The following is a 21,571-nucleotide window of genomic DNA, read 5'->3' on the forward strand; positions in this document are numbered from 1 at the left end:
ATTCTGTAATGTTAAGAGCATGCATTTTCTGTGAGAAAATAGTTCATAAAATGCCTTTCTTTGAAAGATGCCAAATAGTGGTTGAAATTATACCAAACAAACTGCAATGTATGTATGTATGTATGTGTGTATATAACACTTAACGAAGACAAGATGAATATGTGAATAATGTTTTTTTTTAACATATGTCATAAATATAGAAATATAATTTAGTATTCTGATTTAAATATTTAATTGATATTTCAAGAAAGGCATATTTAATGACGCTAAATAAATAAATAAACAATAACATTTAAATGATTTTATGAAGGCATTTATTTGGTAACAAAAATACAATTAAAAGGAGAACTAGAGATGCAAAAATATTTGCAGAGATATTGCTAATAGAAACAGGCAGTAGTAGATTCTTTGCAGGAAATTACAAATAAAATAAGGAAAAAGCATCAAGGTAATATAAAAACATGTCTGAAGACAAATATTTTTAATAGAAAAGTAAAGATCTCTTTCAGTTATGAATGGCCATGGGATTGCACCTAGAAAGTTCCCCTCCAAGGCACAAGTCCAGGAAAAGTTGTTTATAGTAGACCAGCAGTCACCCATGTATACCAGCCTCCCTTCTCCACGTCACTGATGTTATCAAGGAAAAGGCAAAGGCCGATACAAATTGGCACCAGTGACATTGCAACTTATTTCTACAACTGAGTGAAATGGAGCAACATGAAATAAAGTGTTTTTTAAAAGAATACAATAACAAAAATAGGCATCAATAATGAAAAGAACTTCAAATGAATCAGTGAGTATGGACTAGAAATATCTCACAGAAATGAGAACAATAAACATTTTTTTCAATGACATTAGTAAAGTAAATACTTCTAAACATTACTAAAAGTTAAGGACAGTTAGTACAAACATAAAGATGTAGTGTAATTATGTATGGTAAATAAAATTTGATATTAAAAACCTTGACAATTACTTTAACAGTAAAATAGCTCAGATGGTTATCTTAGGGTCAGCTTCAGTGACAATAGTATGTTGCTAAGGCATTTTTGAATGTAGATGTTTGTGTGTGTGTATACATATATGGAGAGAGAGAGAGAGAGTAGACAACAGGTATGTTGATTATGAGATTCTGGTCAGTTTTACTGAATAGTGAGAATATATAAATTTAAAAAAAAAAAAAAGAATTTTTAAACTGTTTCATGCTTTTCAAACATTTCTTAATTTCACAAAAAATGAAAAAACTTATTTCATTTCATTGAATTCTTGAGGCATATATGGGTCAGCAACATTTGGAGAATAATGAGTAATTGGTGAATAGCTTGTATTAATTGACGGATTCACGAATTCAGTAGCCTGATTTTGATGGATAACAACAACATTATTCTGTAGAAGTAAAAAAAAAAAAAAAAAATTAAAGAAATACTGAATTTCTTTAGAAGCAAAAAAATGTTGATTCATATAAAGGCAGCAAAAATAAACATCTCTGAATCATTTTAGGAGAAATTAAAGAATTATCTTGATTTGCATATATATTTTTCAACGACAATTTATACATAGTAAATCTTATGTGTAGTTAAATGTATGATTGCAATTGTTGAATTAAAAGCAGCATGTAGAATATCATCTTCCAATGAAGTGGAGTAAATAATATAAACTTGTGTTTACCGTAATTTCTCCTGTCTCTATATATACATATATATATAAGTCCATGCATTAAGATGGATAAGAACAGCGATGCAAAAAATGGATGTCAAATGGTAAGCCTGCATGATGTCCAACAGCATGTTCTCCATCTTCATGTATTTTTTCCTTTCACCATAATCCTACTATTTTGGCTATTTTATTTCCTGATATGTAACCCTGAGCACTACCTTTACAGCATATTTCTCTACCATATTATATACTCCCAATTTCTCATCTACTTTTGGATTTTTTATTTTCCCTTGGCTGTTGCCAGTACCGCCTGACTGGCCTTTGTGCCGGTGGCACGTAAAAGCACCCACTACACTCTCGGAGTGGTTGGCATTAGGAAGGGCATCCAGCTGTAGAAACTCTGCCAAATCAGATTGAAGCCTGGTGTAGCCATCTGGTTCACCAGTCCTGTGTCAAATCGTCCAACCCATGCTAGCATGGAAAGCGGACGTTAAACGATGATGATGATGATGATGATGACCTGTCTCTTTATTATTTTAAAAACAGAATTAAACTTAAATCTTGTATCCTACAGAGTTGGATGTCACACATGGAATCTCAACATCATGTAACCTGTTTTATGGAAGGGACATAAATCAGAAGTTACATAATATTTCCAAATCTAGGATGTAAAAGGAACGAACTTTGCCTCTTATTATACAATTATTATATTTACCAAATAAGTAAACTATAATTACCTTTGCTTGTGAGCAGCAGCAGCAAATAGATGAAGAGACAATAGCCAAAATAAATTCCGCAAACATAGCAAATGATCCAACACAGAATAAAGGATAATAACTTTCATAACGAAGAGACAGTTGCTGAAAAACAATAATTTTTAATGAGAAAAAGTAAAAGAAATATGTGATAATCTTACAGTACAGGGTTATCTGTTCAGATTTTTCTAGCAATGACTTTGCATTTTTGATAATCTTTATTGGCATTAAAAGTTATAAATGTAGTCACTTAATCTTTTACCAGTTTCAGTCATTGGTCTGCAGCTATGTCCAGAACAATCCCACAACAGCACCATCAACTGTTGCACATTGCTGTCTATTGACTCATAGGACCAGCTATCTGGTTTCCATAGCATATAAGGGACCGAGATCAAAACATTTCCCCTGAATGAGATGCCATTTCATCACAGGAGGAACATGAAATGAAGTGTTTTGCTCAAGAACACAATGTGCTACCTGATTCAAGAATCAAGAACACAATCTTGTGATCATGGATGCAATACCTTAATCACTAGGTTAACTAACTTTATTTTAAAAAGATTATTTTACTAGTTTCAGTCAATAGTCTGCAGCCATGCTCAACTCATATTAAAGTTTAGAGCCATAATCTAAAGATCTTCCTAATCACTGTTTGATACTGATGCTATTTTTATTCAGACCAGCTGGTCCACTAGTGTAAATCAGTCACTGATGTTGACTTTTTTTTTTTAGTTAACTAAAAGAAACAGGTTTTGAATCTGCCCAGGGTTATCTCTCTTTGGTATTTCCCATTGAGGAAGGCTAAAGAACCAAAAATGTGTATCTGGGAATCTGATAGGGAGAAGCACTGGGCAGATATGGTGTTTTACCATAAGAGAGAATTCTTTTCTCCAGGGTAACTGCAATGAATTTGCCTTTAGAAGTTATATATCACAAACATATTTTAACAAACCTAAAGTTCATACACACACACACATATATGATAGGCTTTTTTAAGTTTCCATCAATAAAATCCACTCACAAGCCTGCAGTCAGCCCAAGGCTATAGTAGAATACACTTGCCCAAAATGCCATGCAGTAGTTGAGAAGGAAACTTCTCACCACACAGCCATGTCATTATTTGACTCTTTTTACAGTTTATTTATCTGAAAGAATATTAAAAGGGTTGTTTTCTCTTTTATAAAGTCTGTTACAAGATATTTTCTAATATAACTGAAAAATGCTCCATAGTTACTAAGTTTAAAATGTTTTGATAAAAAGTATGATAGTGAAATAATATTATTAGAAAACCTGTTCATCCAAGAACCAAGAACAATAATTAAGTTACAATGTCTTTTAATCTAGACAGCTAAGAAATATAATTGCTTTTGTTTTGGTTTTTCCCGATCATATAAAGTACTTCACTTCATTAGCTATCAGTAATCCCTGCACAAAAAACAAACAAACACGCATGTGTGCACACACACAAAATATACTTACAATCCAAGCTGCATGACCAGAAAAGGCACTCATTCCACCAATTGAAAAGATACATGCTGACAGAATGGCAAGGACCATGTAGGTAATTTTCTGGAAAGAAATTTTAAAGCATTTTATTTAGGTTTTACATTCAGTTATGTATGTGTGGTGGTATATAGGCACATGCATACACACATGGGTGTAAGCATATGTGTGTGTGAGTTTGAGTCAAAAAGAGAGAAACAGATCTGTTTAGCACTAGAGATGCAGATTTATTCATTGATAAATAGACTGATTCTAAAAATAAAAGTTATTTATAATACAAATCCAGGACAACTAAATACAGGAGGGTAGCACATAGTTAGTCACTCTAATGGATTCTATCAATTTACTATCTTCTCTGAGTATATTTAAAAAAATACTGTTTATGATGATGGAAATGGAAGGAATGGTGTTAGGTAAATGACATTTTCCTTTTAGGTTCATATCTCAGCAAATCTATTATCTTTTGTCAGAGAGAAGAATCTGATACTTTATGTGATCTGTGGTAGAAAGTCATAAATGATACCATTCTTTACTAACTTTCTCTTTCACTCCTCAGAGATCATAAGTACGAGGTGGTATCAAAAGGTTCCTTGGCTAGTTATGTTTAATAAAAAAAAAACTTAACCAAGATTTAACATCGTCTCTTTCAAAATAGCCATAATTTAGCGCCTTCAGACTATCATCTCTTCGGCATGAAAGAGGGTTTGAGAGGCAAGCATTATTCCAGTGATGAAGAAGTGAAAACTATAGTGAAGAAGTGGCTTAAAGAACAGTCAACAGAATTTTACAGGGCAGGGATACAGGCTCTCATTCGAAGGTGGAACATTGCTATTGAGAGAAACGGTGACTATGTTGAGAAGTAGGGATGTGATCCACAGAGGACCAGCTTCATTTTGATGTATGATACATGTTCCTGTGTTGGTAATTATACTTGTCCTAAACAAAATAGCATTACTTTTTGACTCACCCTCGTATGTTAAAGTCTGTGGAGTACTCAACCACTTGCATGTTAATTTCATGAGTAGGATGTTCTGTTGATTGGGGTCAACTGGAACCCTTGTTGTCATAACCGACAGAGTACGACTAACAGTTGCTGTAATGGCACAGCTCAGTGATGGTTACAAAGACTCAACTGATGGGTGTTCAGATATCTCAGCAGTTATAGTGAGTTGTATGAGGACAACCACCAATGGGGGTCTTTCATTTCAGCCTCTTCAAAGTTTCAATGAAAGAGCTCAGCAGTGGTTGTAATGATTCAGTTCAATTTTAATTGCATTGACAGATCTCAGTGGCAGTCGTAATGAAGTATCTGAGTGGTGGCTGTATTCAAAATGTACAAGTAGTATTAATGCCAACTCAGTGAGAGTTGTAATGAATCAGCTTGTTAGTGGTTACTATAACTCAACAATTAATGTTATGACACAGCCTTGTATTAGCTGTTATGACATGCCCAGGCAACTGAGTTCACATAGCAGTGGTTGAAAAAAAACAGTTCATTATTGTTTGCAATGATTTAGCTCAACAGTAGCTAAAATAATAGTTAGAGCACTCAGTGGTGGTCATGACAACATAGTTCAGTGCTGGTTGTTGTTTTCACAAAATGAGCAAATGCCTATTATAGCTCCATGTCAGCCAAAGCTTTGTGAGTGGATTTGGTAGGTGGAAACTGAAAGAAGCTCATTGGGTATAAATATATATATATATATATATTAATTGAAGTGTACAGTATTACATGTTCATTATGGCTGATCTTACCAATTGGTTTTGCACTAGGGGTTCAAGAGTATTAGGTAACGGTCCAATTATGTAACTCTGTGCTCTTCAGAGATGGCAGCTATGGAATGAAATATGGCAATTGCTATATATATATATATATATATATATATATACATACACACACACGTAGTGATCTTGGAATGGAAAGACTGGAGATCTGTGTGTCAAAATGGGATAAGGAACATCAAATTCAGTTGTATCCGTTGGCTACAAGAACTAAAAGAGAGAACAAAGGCATTACCAAGAAGAGCAGCAACATTGTCCTATAATCCACACACCCATGCATGATCTGTGGACTGGTTTGCAAATCCTTTGTAGGATCAAAATATCACATCCAAGCTGAATAAATTGAATGGGATGTTGGATACTCATACACTGAAAGCTATGGGAGAATATATATATATATATATATACACACACATGTGCATGTGTTTCTGTGAATTCGTATTTTCCTCACATTAGTAAACAATAACTTCCTGATGGTGCTGTTTGCTTGCAGACCACCAGGAGAACATATTGGGGTTTTAGACATGTCTTGATATATTGTGTAAGCTGTGCTGTTTATTACTTGACAGACTGAGAGATAATTACTTTGCTCAGAAGCAAGTGGGGTTGGTGACAGGAAGGGCATCAAGCTGTAAAATACTCTAGCCCAATGTACTCCAACATTTGTAAGTAATACACTAGTATTTGTTAATTCTGCCAAGTGCATGGTCTACACTGGAAAACTGGATAAATATAGTATTTTTTATAGTGTTACTATTTCTGATAAGTAATAACTAGATGCTTTTTAATTGTAAACATTAAACACACTGAAAATTTGAACAGAAAAGATTAATAGTCAGAGAAATTTTTACCATTCTCCTGGTTTGTATTTCTGTATTTGACTTGAGACCAGCAAGAATTCCAAATATGCCAATTGTGATAATCTAAACACAACAAAAATTGTACAATTAAATGTAAAATTTTAAGATAAGATAGTCAGAAATTGTAAATATATATATATATATATATATAGTCAATTTAAACATGAACAAGCAAGAAAAAACACATAAAAACAACGCGAGGACGTGGAATAAGTACAGCTGGTGCGCTCTTTCTAGTAAGGCAACTGCAGAAGTATTTAGCCAAAAGTAATCTGCTGCACTTGGCATTTATTGACATGTACAGTAACAAATTTGATGTGCAGCTAGGACCTCACCAGGGTTTGATTGAGTCTCCTCCTATTTATCATTTAGGCTATAACAGCGGAGTTTAAGGCTGGTTGTCCATGGGAACTCCACTCTGCTGCTGATCTTGTTATTTAAGCTGAATCTGTAGTAGAATTAGAAAAGAAATTCCAGGTGTAGAAGCAAAACCTGGATTTAAAGGGCTTCAACATAAATTTAGCAGAAACCAAAATTCTAGTAAGCAGGCAGACAGGATGCTAATTCCTCCAGTAAAATGGTCAATTGATACATAGAACCATTTTGAGCGTGGCTGTTGCCAGTATTGTGTGACTGGTCCTCATGCCGGTGGCACATAAAAGCACCCACTACACTCTTGGAGTGGTTGGCATTAGGAAGGGCATCCAGCTGTAGAAACTCTACCAGATCAGATTGGAGCCTGGTGCAGCCATCCGGTTCACCAGTCCTCAGTCAAATTGTCCAGCCCATGCTAGCATGGAAAGCGGATGTTAAACGATGATGATGATGATGATGATGAAAGCTGAATGTAGAAATTGTGTTCATATCATAAACTATGCACACATAATAGTAGACTTTGTGTCAGTTGCACAGAAACAATAAACACTATTGTCGATAAAATTTGTAAAAAAAATCCTTTGAATCAAGCAGTGAACAAACACATCATCCTCCTATAACCGACTTGATTCTTTTTCTAAACCCACATAACTTAACTATTGAGTAATTGGAAGTGTGTTTCAGTCATTGCTAGGGTGTATAAATCTGTCTCAGAGAGGGATGATGTAGTAAATAGGATGTTCACAAGCAAGCATCCAACCAGATATTACACAAGAAAATAAGCAACTAATCAGACTAAAGCCAGTTTAAAGAGGAAAAATCAAAGATTTGGGAAAAAAGCTGATGAAGAAGGGAATTATCCCAGAGAATAAATATAACATACTTTTATATTCCTCAGTACTCTACTCTACTCAGTTAAAGGAGCCTTGTTTTGGGGGTACTTGGTGTCCTTGCCAGTGCTGGTGCCATGAAAAAAGCATTCTGTACACTCTGTGAAGTATTTGGCATTGGGAAGAGCATCCAACCATAGAAATCATGCCAAAGCAGACATTGGGGCTCAACAAACTCCTCTCATTCACCAGTTTATGTTGAACCATCCAACCCCAAAAAGGGATGTTAAAATGACAAAGATGATGACAATGATTATAATTGTTCATAATGATAGAATATGAGGCACTGAGAAAAAGTATTAAATAAAACATACACAGTTAAGAACATTATCATCTATGGGAATTTATTTACTCTTCGTTGTAGTAAAGCATTACAATTTAAAGTGCTTCATATCTGCTATAAAATACTTATTTGCAGTTTCAGATTTAGAGAACTTCCAAACACTATTCTATGCAAAGTTCCAATTCATTGCCATAAGCAAATATTCCACAAAACAATAGTTAAGCATGAGATGACAAAAACAGAAGGAATATCTTGCAATGAAACAATACCATTGTGGTTGTTATCATCACTATCATCATTTAATGTCCATTTTCTATGCCGTCAGGAGTTGGATGGTTTGACAGGAGCTGCCCCAGGTTCTATTGTCTGTTTTGGCATGGTGTCTATAGTTGGATGCCCTTCCTAATGCCAGTCACTTTGCAAAGTGTACTGGGTGCTTATGTGGGTGGCACTGGCACTAGTGCTGTTTACGAGTATTAACTGAAAAATTTAGGTGTATTTCCATAATTTTTTATAGGTGTATAGTTGTCATAAAAACTGATATCAGTTATGTAACCATCCCTATTAGGATAGAGAAATGTAAAAATCACTACTTACCCATAGACTTACAATACATGCTGCTGCAGAGGTGACATTAGACAAATGTCCAATGGGATGGTACTGAATTAATTTTGTTGAAAATCCCACCATTGAAATAATGAAACACAAAACTCCAATACCCAAATGGAACACTCCTGTTATGGTCATAGCCATGTACTGGAAACCAACAATCATTTTTGATGGTTATGTGAAACTTATCTAAAAATAAAAGAAAAAAAATTTCAAATGAGTTAGTAAAAGAAAACTAGCAAGCTCACATGCTATGCTGTGCTGGGTTAACATTTATAGAATTGATTCAGTTCTGGCTGCTCTGAAAATGACAAATAAAAATACATCCCCAAAAAAATTGCAACACACAGATCTATGCACACACAGTATCAGTTGTCAATAAGTCACACACACAAAAAAAAAAAAAGAAGAAAAGAACAAACATAAATATCATCACCATTTAATGTCTGTTTTTCCATGCTCACATATATACATATTATTTAGAACTTAATGAACTTCGAGTTCTACCATTAAATATATATATATATATAATGTACTTATCCGTGATAGAAAATTCAACAAAAAAAAATTACTCCATCGAGTGAGAGATAAATATTATTTATTTAAAGGTCACAATACATGTACTAAGGTGCTACTAAGCTTCATATGTTGAGAAAACTCAAATTCTTCAGGCACAAACCACATATAACTAAGGAAATTGAGTAATAGAAGAAATGTGAAAAAATTGAGAAGGCAGCATATAGAAAACGCAGACAGTAAACAATGGAAAACGAAAACAGAAACTAAAATGTAAAAACAAAGGTAAGAGCTATCTCCCTTAGACCTTAAATGATAAGGCTGGAAAGATATCAGATCAGCTAGGAATAGGTGGAATTTTCCAATTCTTTAAAATATATTTATACACATTTCATGCAACCACTGAAAATTTCTGACCGAGAATTCAACAGAGAGTTAGGGATCTTAGATCTGAACAGGATCAGTGCTCTTTCAGCCAAACAAAGTCTACATTTATTTTTTGATCCACTCACATAAGATATGGATTTTTCAATTACTTTCTATTTAATCACATACAATATTTCATCATCTTTCAAGGTCCACATGTAGCTAGCCAAATTAGTAGCTTTACTTTTGTCACCATGACAAAAGGAGGCTATGTGATTGGCAGTGATTTTTAAATTCTCCTTCACATAATCCAGTATAGGTCTTCTTATCAGTTATATTATTATTTAGGGTTGCAGTAACTTCTGCCTCATATTTTGTGTTTCTTGTATGCAAAATGCCATGCTACACGGCAGTGAAACATGGGCCATGATTGCTGAGGACATGCATAGGCTTGAAAAAAATGAAGCTAGTATGATCCGCTGGATGTGTAATGTCAGTGTGCATACACAACAAAGTATGAGCACCCTGAGAGAAAAGTTGGTCATAAGAAGCATCAAATGTAGTATGCAAGAGAGATGACTGCGCTGGCATGATCATGTGTTACGTATGGATGAGGACAGCTGTGTGAGGAAATGCCACACCCTAACTATGGAAGGAACCTGTGGAAGAGGTAGACCCAAGACATGGAATGAGGTGGTGAAGCATGACCTTCAAACATTGGGCCTCACAGAGGCAATGACAGGAGACTGAGACCTTTGGAGATATGCTGTGATTGAGAAGATCTGGCAACTAAAGTGAGATCACAGCCATGGCCGATGCCAGTGTTGCATGTCTGGCCCATTTAAGAGTACCCTTGATGCATCAGGCGATATGATATACTTGAGAAGACCTGTTGAGTCAAGTAAAACCACAATCGTAGCTGTGGCCAGTGCCCCCCTGACTGGCTCCCATTCTGGTTGCATGTAAAATGCACCATCTGAACAGGGTCGATGCCAGTGTCCCATGACTGACTCCCGTGCCGGTGGCATGTAAAAAGCACCATCCGAATGTGGCTGATGCCAGGTCTGGTCCCGTGGCAGTTGAGTAGATTGACTCCAGTACTTGACTGGTACTTATTTTATTGAACCTGAAAGGATGAAAGACAAAGTTGGATAATAATAATCCTTTCTCATAGGCACAAGGCCTGAAAATTGCGGGAAGGGGTAAGTCGACGACATCAACTCCAGTATTCAATAGGTATTTATTTCATCGACCACGAAAGGATGAAAGATAAAGTTGACTTTGGCAGTGGAATTCAGGAAAGACTTAATACTCATGAAAATTTATGTATGTAGTTTTGGTTGTGGTCCAAGGACCATAACTCTTACATTCTAAGTTCAAATTCTACCGAGGTTGACTTTGTTTTTTATTTTTTCCTGGTCGATAAACTGAATACCAGTTGAAGACTAAGGTTGATGTAGTCGACATACTCCTCCTGGCCTTATGCCAAAATTTGAAAGCAATATTAATGCTCAATGATATGTTAAAATCACATTTATTATCTTAAAAATTAATTTTCGTGTATCAACTACATGGGAAACGTCTGTATACAAAATGGAAAGCTGTTGTTGATCTAAGAATGGTTTTGAAGAGTCAAACATGCTTACATATGTTATAATGTTTATGAAACATTTATCAATAACGTGACTATATACTTTGTGTCTATCTGATAGGGTTGATTGCCAGGATAAAATGCTAGCCTTGTGTAGATGGCATTCTTCACCAAGCCAATAATTTTCATCATCATGTACATACTTACATACATAAATACATACAATGTATAGACAGGTATAAATCATCCAGGCAAATACTGTACGTGTACTCAGATTCAGGCTATCTGTATCGAATAGTAAGTAGCATCTAGTATTACTTAGGGTGAGTAATCCTACTGTAATTCATCCGAGGGGTTAGTCCTGAGTTCGTTTCACAAGATTATGAATATTTCTGAGAATATTTTCACTAGATTATGAATAGAGTAAATTCAAAACAATTATAATGAATACAGAGACTGGTATTTCTGATATATATATATATATATATATATATATATATATATATATTTTTTACAGTTAATTATACAGCATAATTGGTTTGTATACGGCTGACATGTTTTTGATGTAGAGATAAAGCAGTTGCATTTGAAACCAGCTATCTTCGACTATGTGCCTTTAATCACAGTACCTCAGATTGACATCCAAACACTGAAATGTTCATATTAGAGCTTCTGGTGTGAATGCCAAGCAGTACAGCATGCTGTTTCCAAATTTCTAGCAGAGTGAATTGTGTCATGGTGCTGTTTTTCTCACAGACGGTGCCTAACTGACCCTACCATACTGTCTAGTTGACAAAATAAAAAACAATGCGCATGCGCAAAATTGAAAATATAAAATGGCGACAATATACCTATTGCACCCTGTATACACACACACATCTATGTATGTATGGGTGTTTGAGCTAAGTTTGACAATTCTTTATGTCTCCTGTTCTTTTCAAGCACAGCTTGATATATTGGTGAACAGTCAACGGTGTTAGAGAGCATAAAGATTAATGTTGTAGTTGAGAAAAAGTTAGCTGACATGGAAGACTGGAAATCACTTGAACATTAATTCACACAGGGTATCAAAATATGCTATCCTTGATTTGGAAAAAGAAACGAGGATTAGTGTCAGGAAGGACAAGCATGAGAAAACGAATCTAACTTAGTTGTGGGTTAACAAGGCTACCATTGGTTTCATGTCAAGAGATATCTCAACAATTAGCAAGCCTGCCACATGAGACGTTGATGCTCGTCTCCATCTGGGATAAAAACAGGGCGTATTTTCTTTGTGCTCTATTTTATGTAAAATGCAATAAATATGAGTACGTACAGGTGTGGCAATGTAGTAATAATTTTGCTTTCCAACTGCATGGCACCTTGAGAAAGTGTCTTCTACAATAGCTCCAGACTAACCAAAGCCTTGTGTATGGATTTGTCACATGGAAACTGAAAGAAACCCTATATAATAAGTACCAGACTACGAAGAAATACTAGATCGATTTGTTTGATATAAATATATAACAAGTAAAATTAGATGATGCTCCAGCATGTCCGCAGTCCATCGACCAAAACCACAAGATATATGCACATACAGTCACACGTATGGGAATCCTCCGTTTAGCAGGTTAATCCACTTCGCGGGAAGAGCTATTCTAAGAGCGCGCTCTGCCTCGTCTTTGAAACACCTAGTTTAGAATAGAGGCAGCTGATGAAGGAAAAGTTCCATAAGTGGCTTGTCTGTTTTCCTGTGTGTTCATTCTGTTGTCTGTAAAAAAAGTCCGTTTTTTTGGTGCTTTGTTTATGTTCCCGTTCCTTTTTTGACGTCCTGTACCCGGATATGCATCTATATATACATGTAGATGTAGGTATGTACGTATATGTATGTAAACATGCATATGCTCATATATCATTTGTATTATATATATATATATATAAATAACACACACATTTAAAATATAAAGTGGTGCTCCAGCATGGCCGCAGTCCATCGACCAAAACCGCGATAAAATAAATTATATATATATATCAAATGGATGTCTTATATATATACACACACACAGCAACACTTACACATGTGTCCTCCCACCACCACCTCCACCAACATTCTTCCTCATAACTTCCAGAAAAATAGATATTATTTAACGAAATTTTCTATAAAAGCACTTTAGCTGGTGTAGATTCCAATTATATCGGGATTGTTGTGAAAAAGTTTTTTGGCCTTGTTCCCTCATAATTCTCAGAAAAAACGATACTTTTCAATGAAGTTTTCTACAAATACTTTTCCGAGTGTGTAAATTACGGTCACATTGGAATTTGATGAGAAGAGGAAGATAGTTTTTAGATTCTAATTTTTTTTTTTTAAATCTTCGTTTTAAAATATAGACAGTCCGATTCTATCATTCGTGTCTCATTATAATTTCCAAAATTTTTTTAAATACTTCGAAATCAAAATTGAAAAGTTTTAAACAATCGCGCATGGCTTACGGTTATTGTTTAGTTTGGTTTGATTAAAACACGTAAATAAGTTAAGAGGGAGATAAGTAGTAAAAGTAGCATTCTTTACTTTAAATTTTTGGTAAATTTTCAGATTAACACCCGCACGATTTTCACTAGGGTGTTAGGGTTAGGGTTAGAGTTAGGGACGGAATTCCCACCCTCACACCCTAGTGAAAATCATGCGGGTGTTAATCTGAAAATTTACCAAATTTTTTTTTAGTGAAAATCTTGCAGGTGTACTTTCCAAGGAAAGGGGTGAAATTTCCGAGGGTTCCACCTCACCCCGGACTCAAAAAAGGGTTTTGTGGCATATTAGGTCACTGGAATTCATTCAAAAAAAAAAAAAAAAAAAAAAAATTCCAATGATTCCGGGATGGGGGAGGACAAAAGTAAGGGGTTTGCAGCATATTAGGTCAGGGTACTTGATTCCAAGCAAAAAATCCGAGTTTTTTTTTTTTTTCTTAGTGAAAATCGTTTCGGTGAAAGGGTCGAAATTTACCTAACAGCTAAAATGATATTGAGCAAAGAAATAGGACTTCTCTAAAAAAATGAACGGTAACGAACAGATTTGCTCCTTTTACAACGCTTGCAGTGCCATAATTTCCCATCAGTAACATCACCATGTGTAGTAAGTCCACATGCTGAATTACAATTTGCACAGGTGTACATATTCATAATTAGTCGACGCCGTTCCAACCACTGAAGAATGTTGTCTCCAGCTTTTCTTAATTGAATGATAGTCCACGATTCTTCTACGATTGATTCACGACTGGAGATCTAGGAACAATGAATGTATTTGTTTATTGCCCACAGGGGGCTAAACATAGAGGGACAAACAAGGACAAAGGGAATTAAGTCGATTACATCGACCCTTCCGCCAGTGCGTAACTGGTACTTATTTAATAGATTTCCAAAGGATGAAAGGCAAAGTCGATCTCGGCGGAATTTGAACTCAGAACGTAACGGTGTGCTAACGATTCTGCCAGCTCGCCGCCCGTTCAGGAACAATGAATCGCGGTGCTGCTTGTTGGTCTTCCACGTGCCATTGCGATCGATTGTAAAGTAAAGAATGCTTCTTTTACTACTTATTTCCCCCTTAACTTTTATTTACTTTTTTTTTAATCAAACCAAACTGAACAATAACTGTAGGCTATGCGCATGCGCGATTGTTTAAAACTTTTCAGTTTTGATTTCTAAGTATTTAAAGAATTATTGGCACTATCATGCTATTAGCTGTCAGAAGTGAAAGTGCTCACTGCCTGCTAGTGAAGTATCTGTCTGTCTGCCTGCCTGTTGCTGGCCTGTCGATTCTTTGGCTACTGACAGCTAATACCATGACTGGACGGAGCGAGCTATATGTCTGTCTGTCTGTCTCTCTCTCTCTCTATCTATCTATCTATCTATTACTCGACGCTGGACGGACGGACCGGTTAAACTGCTCGGGGTCTGGTTCAGTCCGGACCTCCAAATGGATAAGAACTGGGACGAGATCACCAGTAGAGTGATCAAACTCAGCCAAACATGGGCTGAGAGAAAGTTATCTCTAAAAGGCCGGGCGGAGGTGGCTAATGTGTATATCGCATCAGTCATCGATTACCGCCTGACCGTCGTGCCTTGTCCCGATGCCACCATCACGAAACTAGAACGCATACTTTTCCGCTTTCTGTGGAAGGGTGGCGTTCCGATGGTGAGGCGATCCATTTGCTGTCAACAACCGTTACGTGGAGGACTGGGGATGCCGTGGTTAATGATGCGCAGACATGCGCTGAGACTGCGGCATCTCTGGAACTTCATTGACGACGGTGAACAGGTGTGGGCGCCGTTTGTGAGGCACGCCTTCCCGCAGCTCGTCTCACTCACCGAACTGCAAACATGGATCAGGAAGAGACCGAAACTGGGCGAATGGCACCGCGAGTGTCGCCAAGCTCTACAACAGCTCTGCCGTCCGGGATCAAACTTGTGCAACTTCCAAACGACCAATGCGTTCTATAGAGGACTAGTGGAGGGGAGGTCTGACGACACTCTCGGGGCAAACCTGGGTGTCGACGAGAAATTCTTAACCCGCCTTTTCAAGACGACGTTCGGGCCGGGGCCTATGGATAATTTCCAGAGATCCCTGGCTTGGCAATGCTATCGAGACGCACTACCAGTTCGAGAGAAGATCTACAGACACGGTTCGAAAACCACCGGACCGACCTGCCCGAGATGCGGTCAGAGCGACGAAACCGTTCTGCACGCACTCGTGCAGTGTCCAGATATTTCAGAGCTGTGGACCTTCATCGAACGGCTGTTGTCGCGTGTGGGACGAGCCCACTTATCAGCCGAGTCTATCGTGAATATTGTTCCGCCACCTTCCTTTAAACGGGAAGGAAAAACGGTTTTTGTAACACTGATAGCTATGGCAAAAGAATGCGTGTGGTGGACGCGTTTGAAAGGTCTACAAACAAACACTTTCCTCTCTGGTCAATCCCTCGTCAACTTTTTCAAGTACCACTTGAAAAGGAGGATGAGGATAGAGAGGAAGGTGTTGTCGAATGAAAGTTTCAATAAAAAATGGGTAAATGTGGCAAGAATGGTAAGAATGAAAGACGACACTATTTTAAGCATAGACTTGTAACAAAAAGAGACAAAAAGAGAGAAGGTACTTACTTTCATGTACCTTTAAAAAAAAAAGCCTGAGGTGACCGTGGTCTTTTCCGTAGGCTTTTCTCTCCACGGATAAACCTAATCTGTTCCCCGTTTTTTTACATCGACTGTGATACACGATCCCTATTGATCGCCCCCCCCCCACGTTTTTTTTTTTTTCTTCCCGCGATCCCTTTTGATCCAAATCATCCCCCCCCAAAAAGCTCTACTTTGTAATTTGTCCATTTTCTGTATTTAGCCCTGTGTGGCTATAATAAAAAGATATCTATTACTCGAAAGTTATTGGAACAAATTCGATACCTATATCCATGCGTTTGAAAACACAACAGAGTATAAGGGTACTCGCGTCCGAGCTAGCTAGTCGTGAGTGGTCGATCCTATTATTTTTAAACTTCAAACTTCCTTTGTTTTCTATTTTGATAGATTCTCACTGTTGAAAATTATATTTTTATATTTTAAATAATTTGCAATTTCAGGAAATGACGCGCGAACTTTCGAGTAATAGATAGATAGATAGATAGATAGAGAGAGAGACAGACAGACAGACATATAGCTCGCTCCGTCCAGTCATGGTATTAGCTGTCAGTAGCCAAAGAATCGACAGGCCAGCAACAGGCAGGCAGACAGACAGATACTTCACTAGCAGTGAGCACTTTCACTTCTGACAGCTAATAGCATGATAGTGCCGAATTATTTGGAAACTATAAAGAGAAACGAATGACAGAATCGGACTGTCCATATTTTAAAACGAGAACAAATAAAAAAAAAATGTGAATCTAAGAACCATTTTCTCATCAAATTTCGATGTGACTGTAATTTACACACTCTGAAAAGTATTTTAAGAAAACTTCATTGAAAAGTATCGCTTTTTCTGAAAGTTATGAGGCAACTACATGGACCGCACCCCTTTCATTTTTTTTTTTTTCTGGAGAAACTCACTATTTCGACTGCGCAGATTCCGAATCTGCCCCCCCCCCCCCACCGCCGCAAAAATCGGCATTTCAAAATTTAACCCCAACTCCCAATTTCTTCCTTTTCCACTTTTTTTTTTGGCGAAATACGTATAAAAATACGGAGAATATGATTCTGAGAAAAAAAAAGGTAAAAAACTCTCCCCACCGCCTGCGATTCTGTGACAAAGTGCAATTAAAATGTTGATCTTTTTTTTTTTTTTTCAAAACTAAAAGTGTTCTCCCTACTGTTTCAAAGTTAAAATTTTGAAATGTCGAATTTTTTGCACATTCGGAATCTCCGCAGTCGAAATAGTGGGTTTCTGTTGAATAATAAAAAAAAAAAAAAAACACAACGAAAGTTACGAGTAAAGAAAGCCGTCTCGTGAGAATTTTCCGAAACTCCTCACCCCACTCTCGGAAAAACTTTTAGCGCCTCATATTATGATATAACGAGGATCTACACCATCTGGAGCGTATCTGTAGAAAATTTCATTGAAAAATGTCTATTTTTCTGAAAGTTATGAGGCAAAACACACACGTGTATACGTGTGTGTGTGTGTATGCGAGATGCTTTTTATTTTATACTATAGCTCACAGTACTGAGATGGCCAGAGAAAAACACAATTGTTATTGATCGTAATTATTAGTCATAACTTATTGATCTGGATTAGAAAAAATAGTAGTTATGAAATATGTTCAAGTTGGTATATAACAAGAGAGGCTAAAAGACCATGTTGATTTTTGGTCCACTTCGTTTATCACTGAAATAAACTTATTTTGTGATAACTTTATTTATTCAGCATCGATGTAGTGAGCCTTCTGTAGGACAAATATTTCAATCTTTGAACAGCGTAACATTTGATTTAAGTTAAAACACCCATTGAATGTATATAAACTATTTAGACAAAAATGAAAGTAAAATAGTTTTTAGTTATTGGTCAGTGATTTGTAGAGAAAGAAAATTAGAATGAAGGAAAGTAGACAACTGTTTAAATATTTCTTGTTTTGTTTTCTGGGCAAAAGTATACATATAGTAGTTTACGTTACAAATATATTAAATCAATAAAAAGCTGGTCTTTATATTTATAAATACTTCCATATTTATTTATATTTTAAAATTAAGATGGTACATTATTATGATGAATTAGGCGCAGCTGTGGTAAGAAGCTTGCTCTCCAAATACATGGTTCTGGGTTCAATCCTTCTGCGTGGCACCTTAGGCAAGCGTCTTCTACAATAGCCTCGGGCCAACCAAAACATTGTGAGTGAATCTGGTAGACGGAGACTGAAAGTAGCCCGTCCTTCACGGAAATTGCTGAACAACCAGTTGGGAATCAGGAGACCCTAAACGAAACTATGTCACAGGGCATTATGCCATGTTGTGTGTATGCGTCTTTATACTGACTCCCACCGCTTGGCAACTGGTGTTGGTGTGTTTACGTCTCCGTAACTTAGCGGTTCGGCAAAAGAGACTAATACGATAAGTACCAGGCTTAGCAAAAAATCAGTACTGCTGTCGATTCATTCGACAAAAAATTCTTCGAGCAGGTGCCCCAACATGGCCGCAGTCTAAAGACTGAAAACAAGTAAAAGATAATGGAAAGTGCTACATTTTATGAGAGTAAAAGATGAAGATGCAAAGTTTGTCAGGCTTTTCCCACATAAACAACGCAGATGAAGAGAAAAACTGAATAGGAAACAAAAAAAAAAAACTGGCAGACTTTCCTCTCTTCTGTCCCGAATACCTAAATACAAATAATTAATGATACAAAGATATGAAATTAACATGTGCTGAGAAGGATTTAACAGAAGTCTCTATTGAAAATTACAGTCACACACTATTAAATCTATTTATTACGCAATGATGGAATATAATTATTATTGATATAAAAACTATTATTTTTCATAAAATAAATTTCAATTTCCTGCCTATTCTCCTCTACAAAACAAAAACTCAGAATGAAACTGACACATCTTTTAAAAAATATATTGTCCTTCCTGGGGCTAAAAAATATATTTCTAGTTAATCCATCTTTTACATTTATAATTCAATATACAGAAATTAATTTCTATTTTCTTTCTTTTTTTTTTTTTTCTGAAATAGTTATAATTGACAAATTAATTACCTGTATATATAATTAGAAGTATTAAAACCACTTGACTTTCTTGAGGATATCTTCTTTTGGAAAACTTTTCACAAATTGAGAATATCTCAGTCCAACTCCAGCATCATCATCACGTGGATGGAAATCAACCAACCAAAATGCTGCGTCAAATAAAGAAACAAAATTCTTAACCTTCTTTCACCAACATTTTACTGTTTTATTTATATTTTGTAGTAAGGTCGACAGAATTTCAAAATAGTATTACCAAACCCAGCAACAAAATGCCAAACTTGTACCCACGCCATTAAACCATATCACACAACTATTTCCTGTGAAATTTTCTTCAATCATCCTGAAATATACACATCGAAGAAAATATTTTACTTTTAATATTAATAATGATTTCTGTTAATAGTATAATATTAATATTACATAATCGCTGAATTAATGGCGGACGTCTACATGAATTGGAATTTCTCCGTTTTGCCAGATTTTTCAGATTCTGTTCATGGTGTCCTTGGAAATGATCTGGGGCATCTATTTTTTTTTTTAATATTTTCGAAAAAGGGTTTCTCTTCCCCTCCGGACTGATTTTGGTCGATTTTGTAGGCATTACACACTTAAAATCTATAGCAGCCTTTTCGGTAAAAAAAAGAGAAGTAAATATTTTGAGATTAAAAGGTGTGTGATTAAAGGGAGAATTTGGCTGTTGTTTCTAGCATACCCCATGGCCACTTTGTTTCTTTCTCACTGACAAATATTGATGTTTTTCAATATTTTCTCTCCATTAATAGCATAAACTCATTTATGGTATTAAAAGAAAAACCTTTCTAAAAATGTATGGTTTTTATCAACCATAAACCTTACCGGTCATGAGATATGCTAGAAACAACAGCCAAATCTCCCTTATATCACACACCTTTTCATCTGAAAATATTTCCTTTATTTATTATGGAAAACGCTTCTCCTATACTTTTTAAGTGCGTAGTGCTCAAAAAGAAAAAAAAACCCATCGAGCATAGTGCTCACAAAATCGGTCCGAAGAGGGGAAGATTGGTGAAGGGTTAAAAAATAATTAAAAATACAATTTTTTTTTGTTAAAAAGATGTTACAGATCATTTCCAAGGGCACCGTGAAAAAAGATCTGAAAAATCCCCGTCAAAACGGAGAAATTCCAACTAATGTGGGCGACGCCTCCCACACTTTTAAAGTTTATCCTCCACCAGTCAATTAGTGCGTGCAATATCACTCGAACTGCTAGAAATCGTAGTCAAATCTCAAATCACATCATTAAAAAAAATGGAACGATACTTTATATCATATGTTGGATATACAAAAAGAATTGTCACAGTTGGAACGCTTTTGCTTGTAGATATGTTTAATCCAGCCTGTGCTGGGACTAAACAAAGACAAGTCATCTTCACTGACTTCATTTATTCCGTAATTATTTAGGTTAGTGATTATTACTAATGGGCCGCCTTACTAATGACAGGAAAGAATAAATTTGTGTTTTTAATTACATCTCTTGAGTGTGTGCGTGTATAAAACACTTTAATTTCAGAGAGCTTGTTCACCGTTGAACAGAATTTTACTATCTTTATGTACATGTATTTATTTTGAACTTATAATCTTTAGTGGATCATTATTTTAGCGGATTTGGTCAATAAATATAAATCATTGTTGGTTTTATATAATACTAGCAGAGATACCCGGCGTTGCCCGTGTTACATGCAATTGAAAAATGAGACTTTTCTATTATATTTTCTGTAAAGAACTGGAATACATATGATTCAAATTTCATCAAAATTGCACATGAGGGTTCTTTCCCTCTTTACACGCCCTAAAAAATTCTAATCATGAGACATGTATCCCATACTATTGATCTTTATGTGCATATTCCAAAATTTCAGTCTTCTGGAACCTGTAAAAAAGATTTTGCTCCTGCAAAATGGAGCTCATGGAGCTCTAAAATGTGGGAATGAAGGCCCTTATTGGGGGTGGGGGTGTTAATGTCAACTAGAGAAGTTGAATTGTTGGGAATGTTTTTAACTTGGGTCTTATAGTATGCCTGTATATATGTGAGAGTATAGTCTCACTTTAATAGTTTCAATATGAAATTGAAAATATTAAAGTGAAAATATTTGAAATTACAATAGCGACATGTTATTGTTTCACTTTTGACAGGTAATACTGAAATAGCGGA

At 35.9% G+C, this 21,571-nt stretch overlaps 1 protein-coding gene across 1 annotated transcript; it reads right to left on the reverse strand.

The window, feature by feature from the left end:
* Positions 1-297: 297 nt before the first annotated feature.
* On the reverse strand, positions 298-19,466 carry LOC106868669 (uncharacterized). Its single transcript, XM_089360146.1, has 6 exons — positions 19,390-19,466; positions 8,699-8,899; positions 6,545-6,616; positions 3,888-3,977; positions 2,391-2,513; positions 298-1,383 (listed from the first exon to the last, which is right to left on the reverse strand). Exons 2-6 carry the CDS (start codon positions 8,873-8,875, stop codon positions 1,243-1,245), a joined length of 603 nt encoding a protein of 200 aa, XP_089216272.1. The 5' UTR covers positions 8,876-8,899; positions 19,390-19,466; the 3' UTR covers positions 298-1,242.
* Positions 19,467-21,571: the final 2,105 nt, after the last annotated feature.

Source organism: Octopus bimaculoides, chromosome 11 (assembly GCF_046866305.1).
Source record: "Octopus bimaculoides isolate indiv1 chromosome 11, ASM4686630v1, whole genome shotgun sequence".
Taxonomy (NCBI): Eukaryota; Metazoa; Mollusca; class Cephalopoda; order Octopoda; family Octopodidae; genus Octopus; species Octopus bimaculoides.

Bases quoted from the DNA above. Each gene is read 5' to 3' on its own strand.
- LOC106868669 (XM_089360146.1), bottom strand. From the start codon at position 8,875: ATGATTGTTGGTTTCCAGTACATGGCTATGACCATAACAGGAGTGTTC. The intron at 6,617-8,698 runs GTAAGTAGTGAT...TGTTGTGTTTAG, and splicing joins CATGTATTGTAAGTCTATGG to ATTATCACAATTGGCATATT. The intron at 1,384-2,390 runs GTAATTATAGTT...TTACTTCTACAG, and splicing joins GCTGCTGCTCACAAGCAAAG to AATAATGTTGTTGTTATCCA.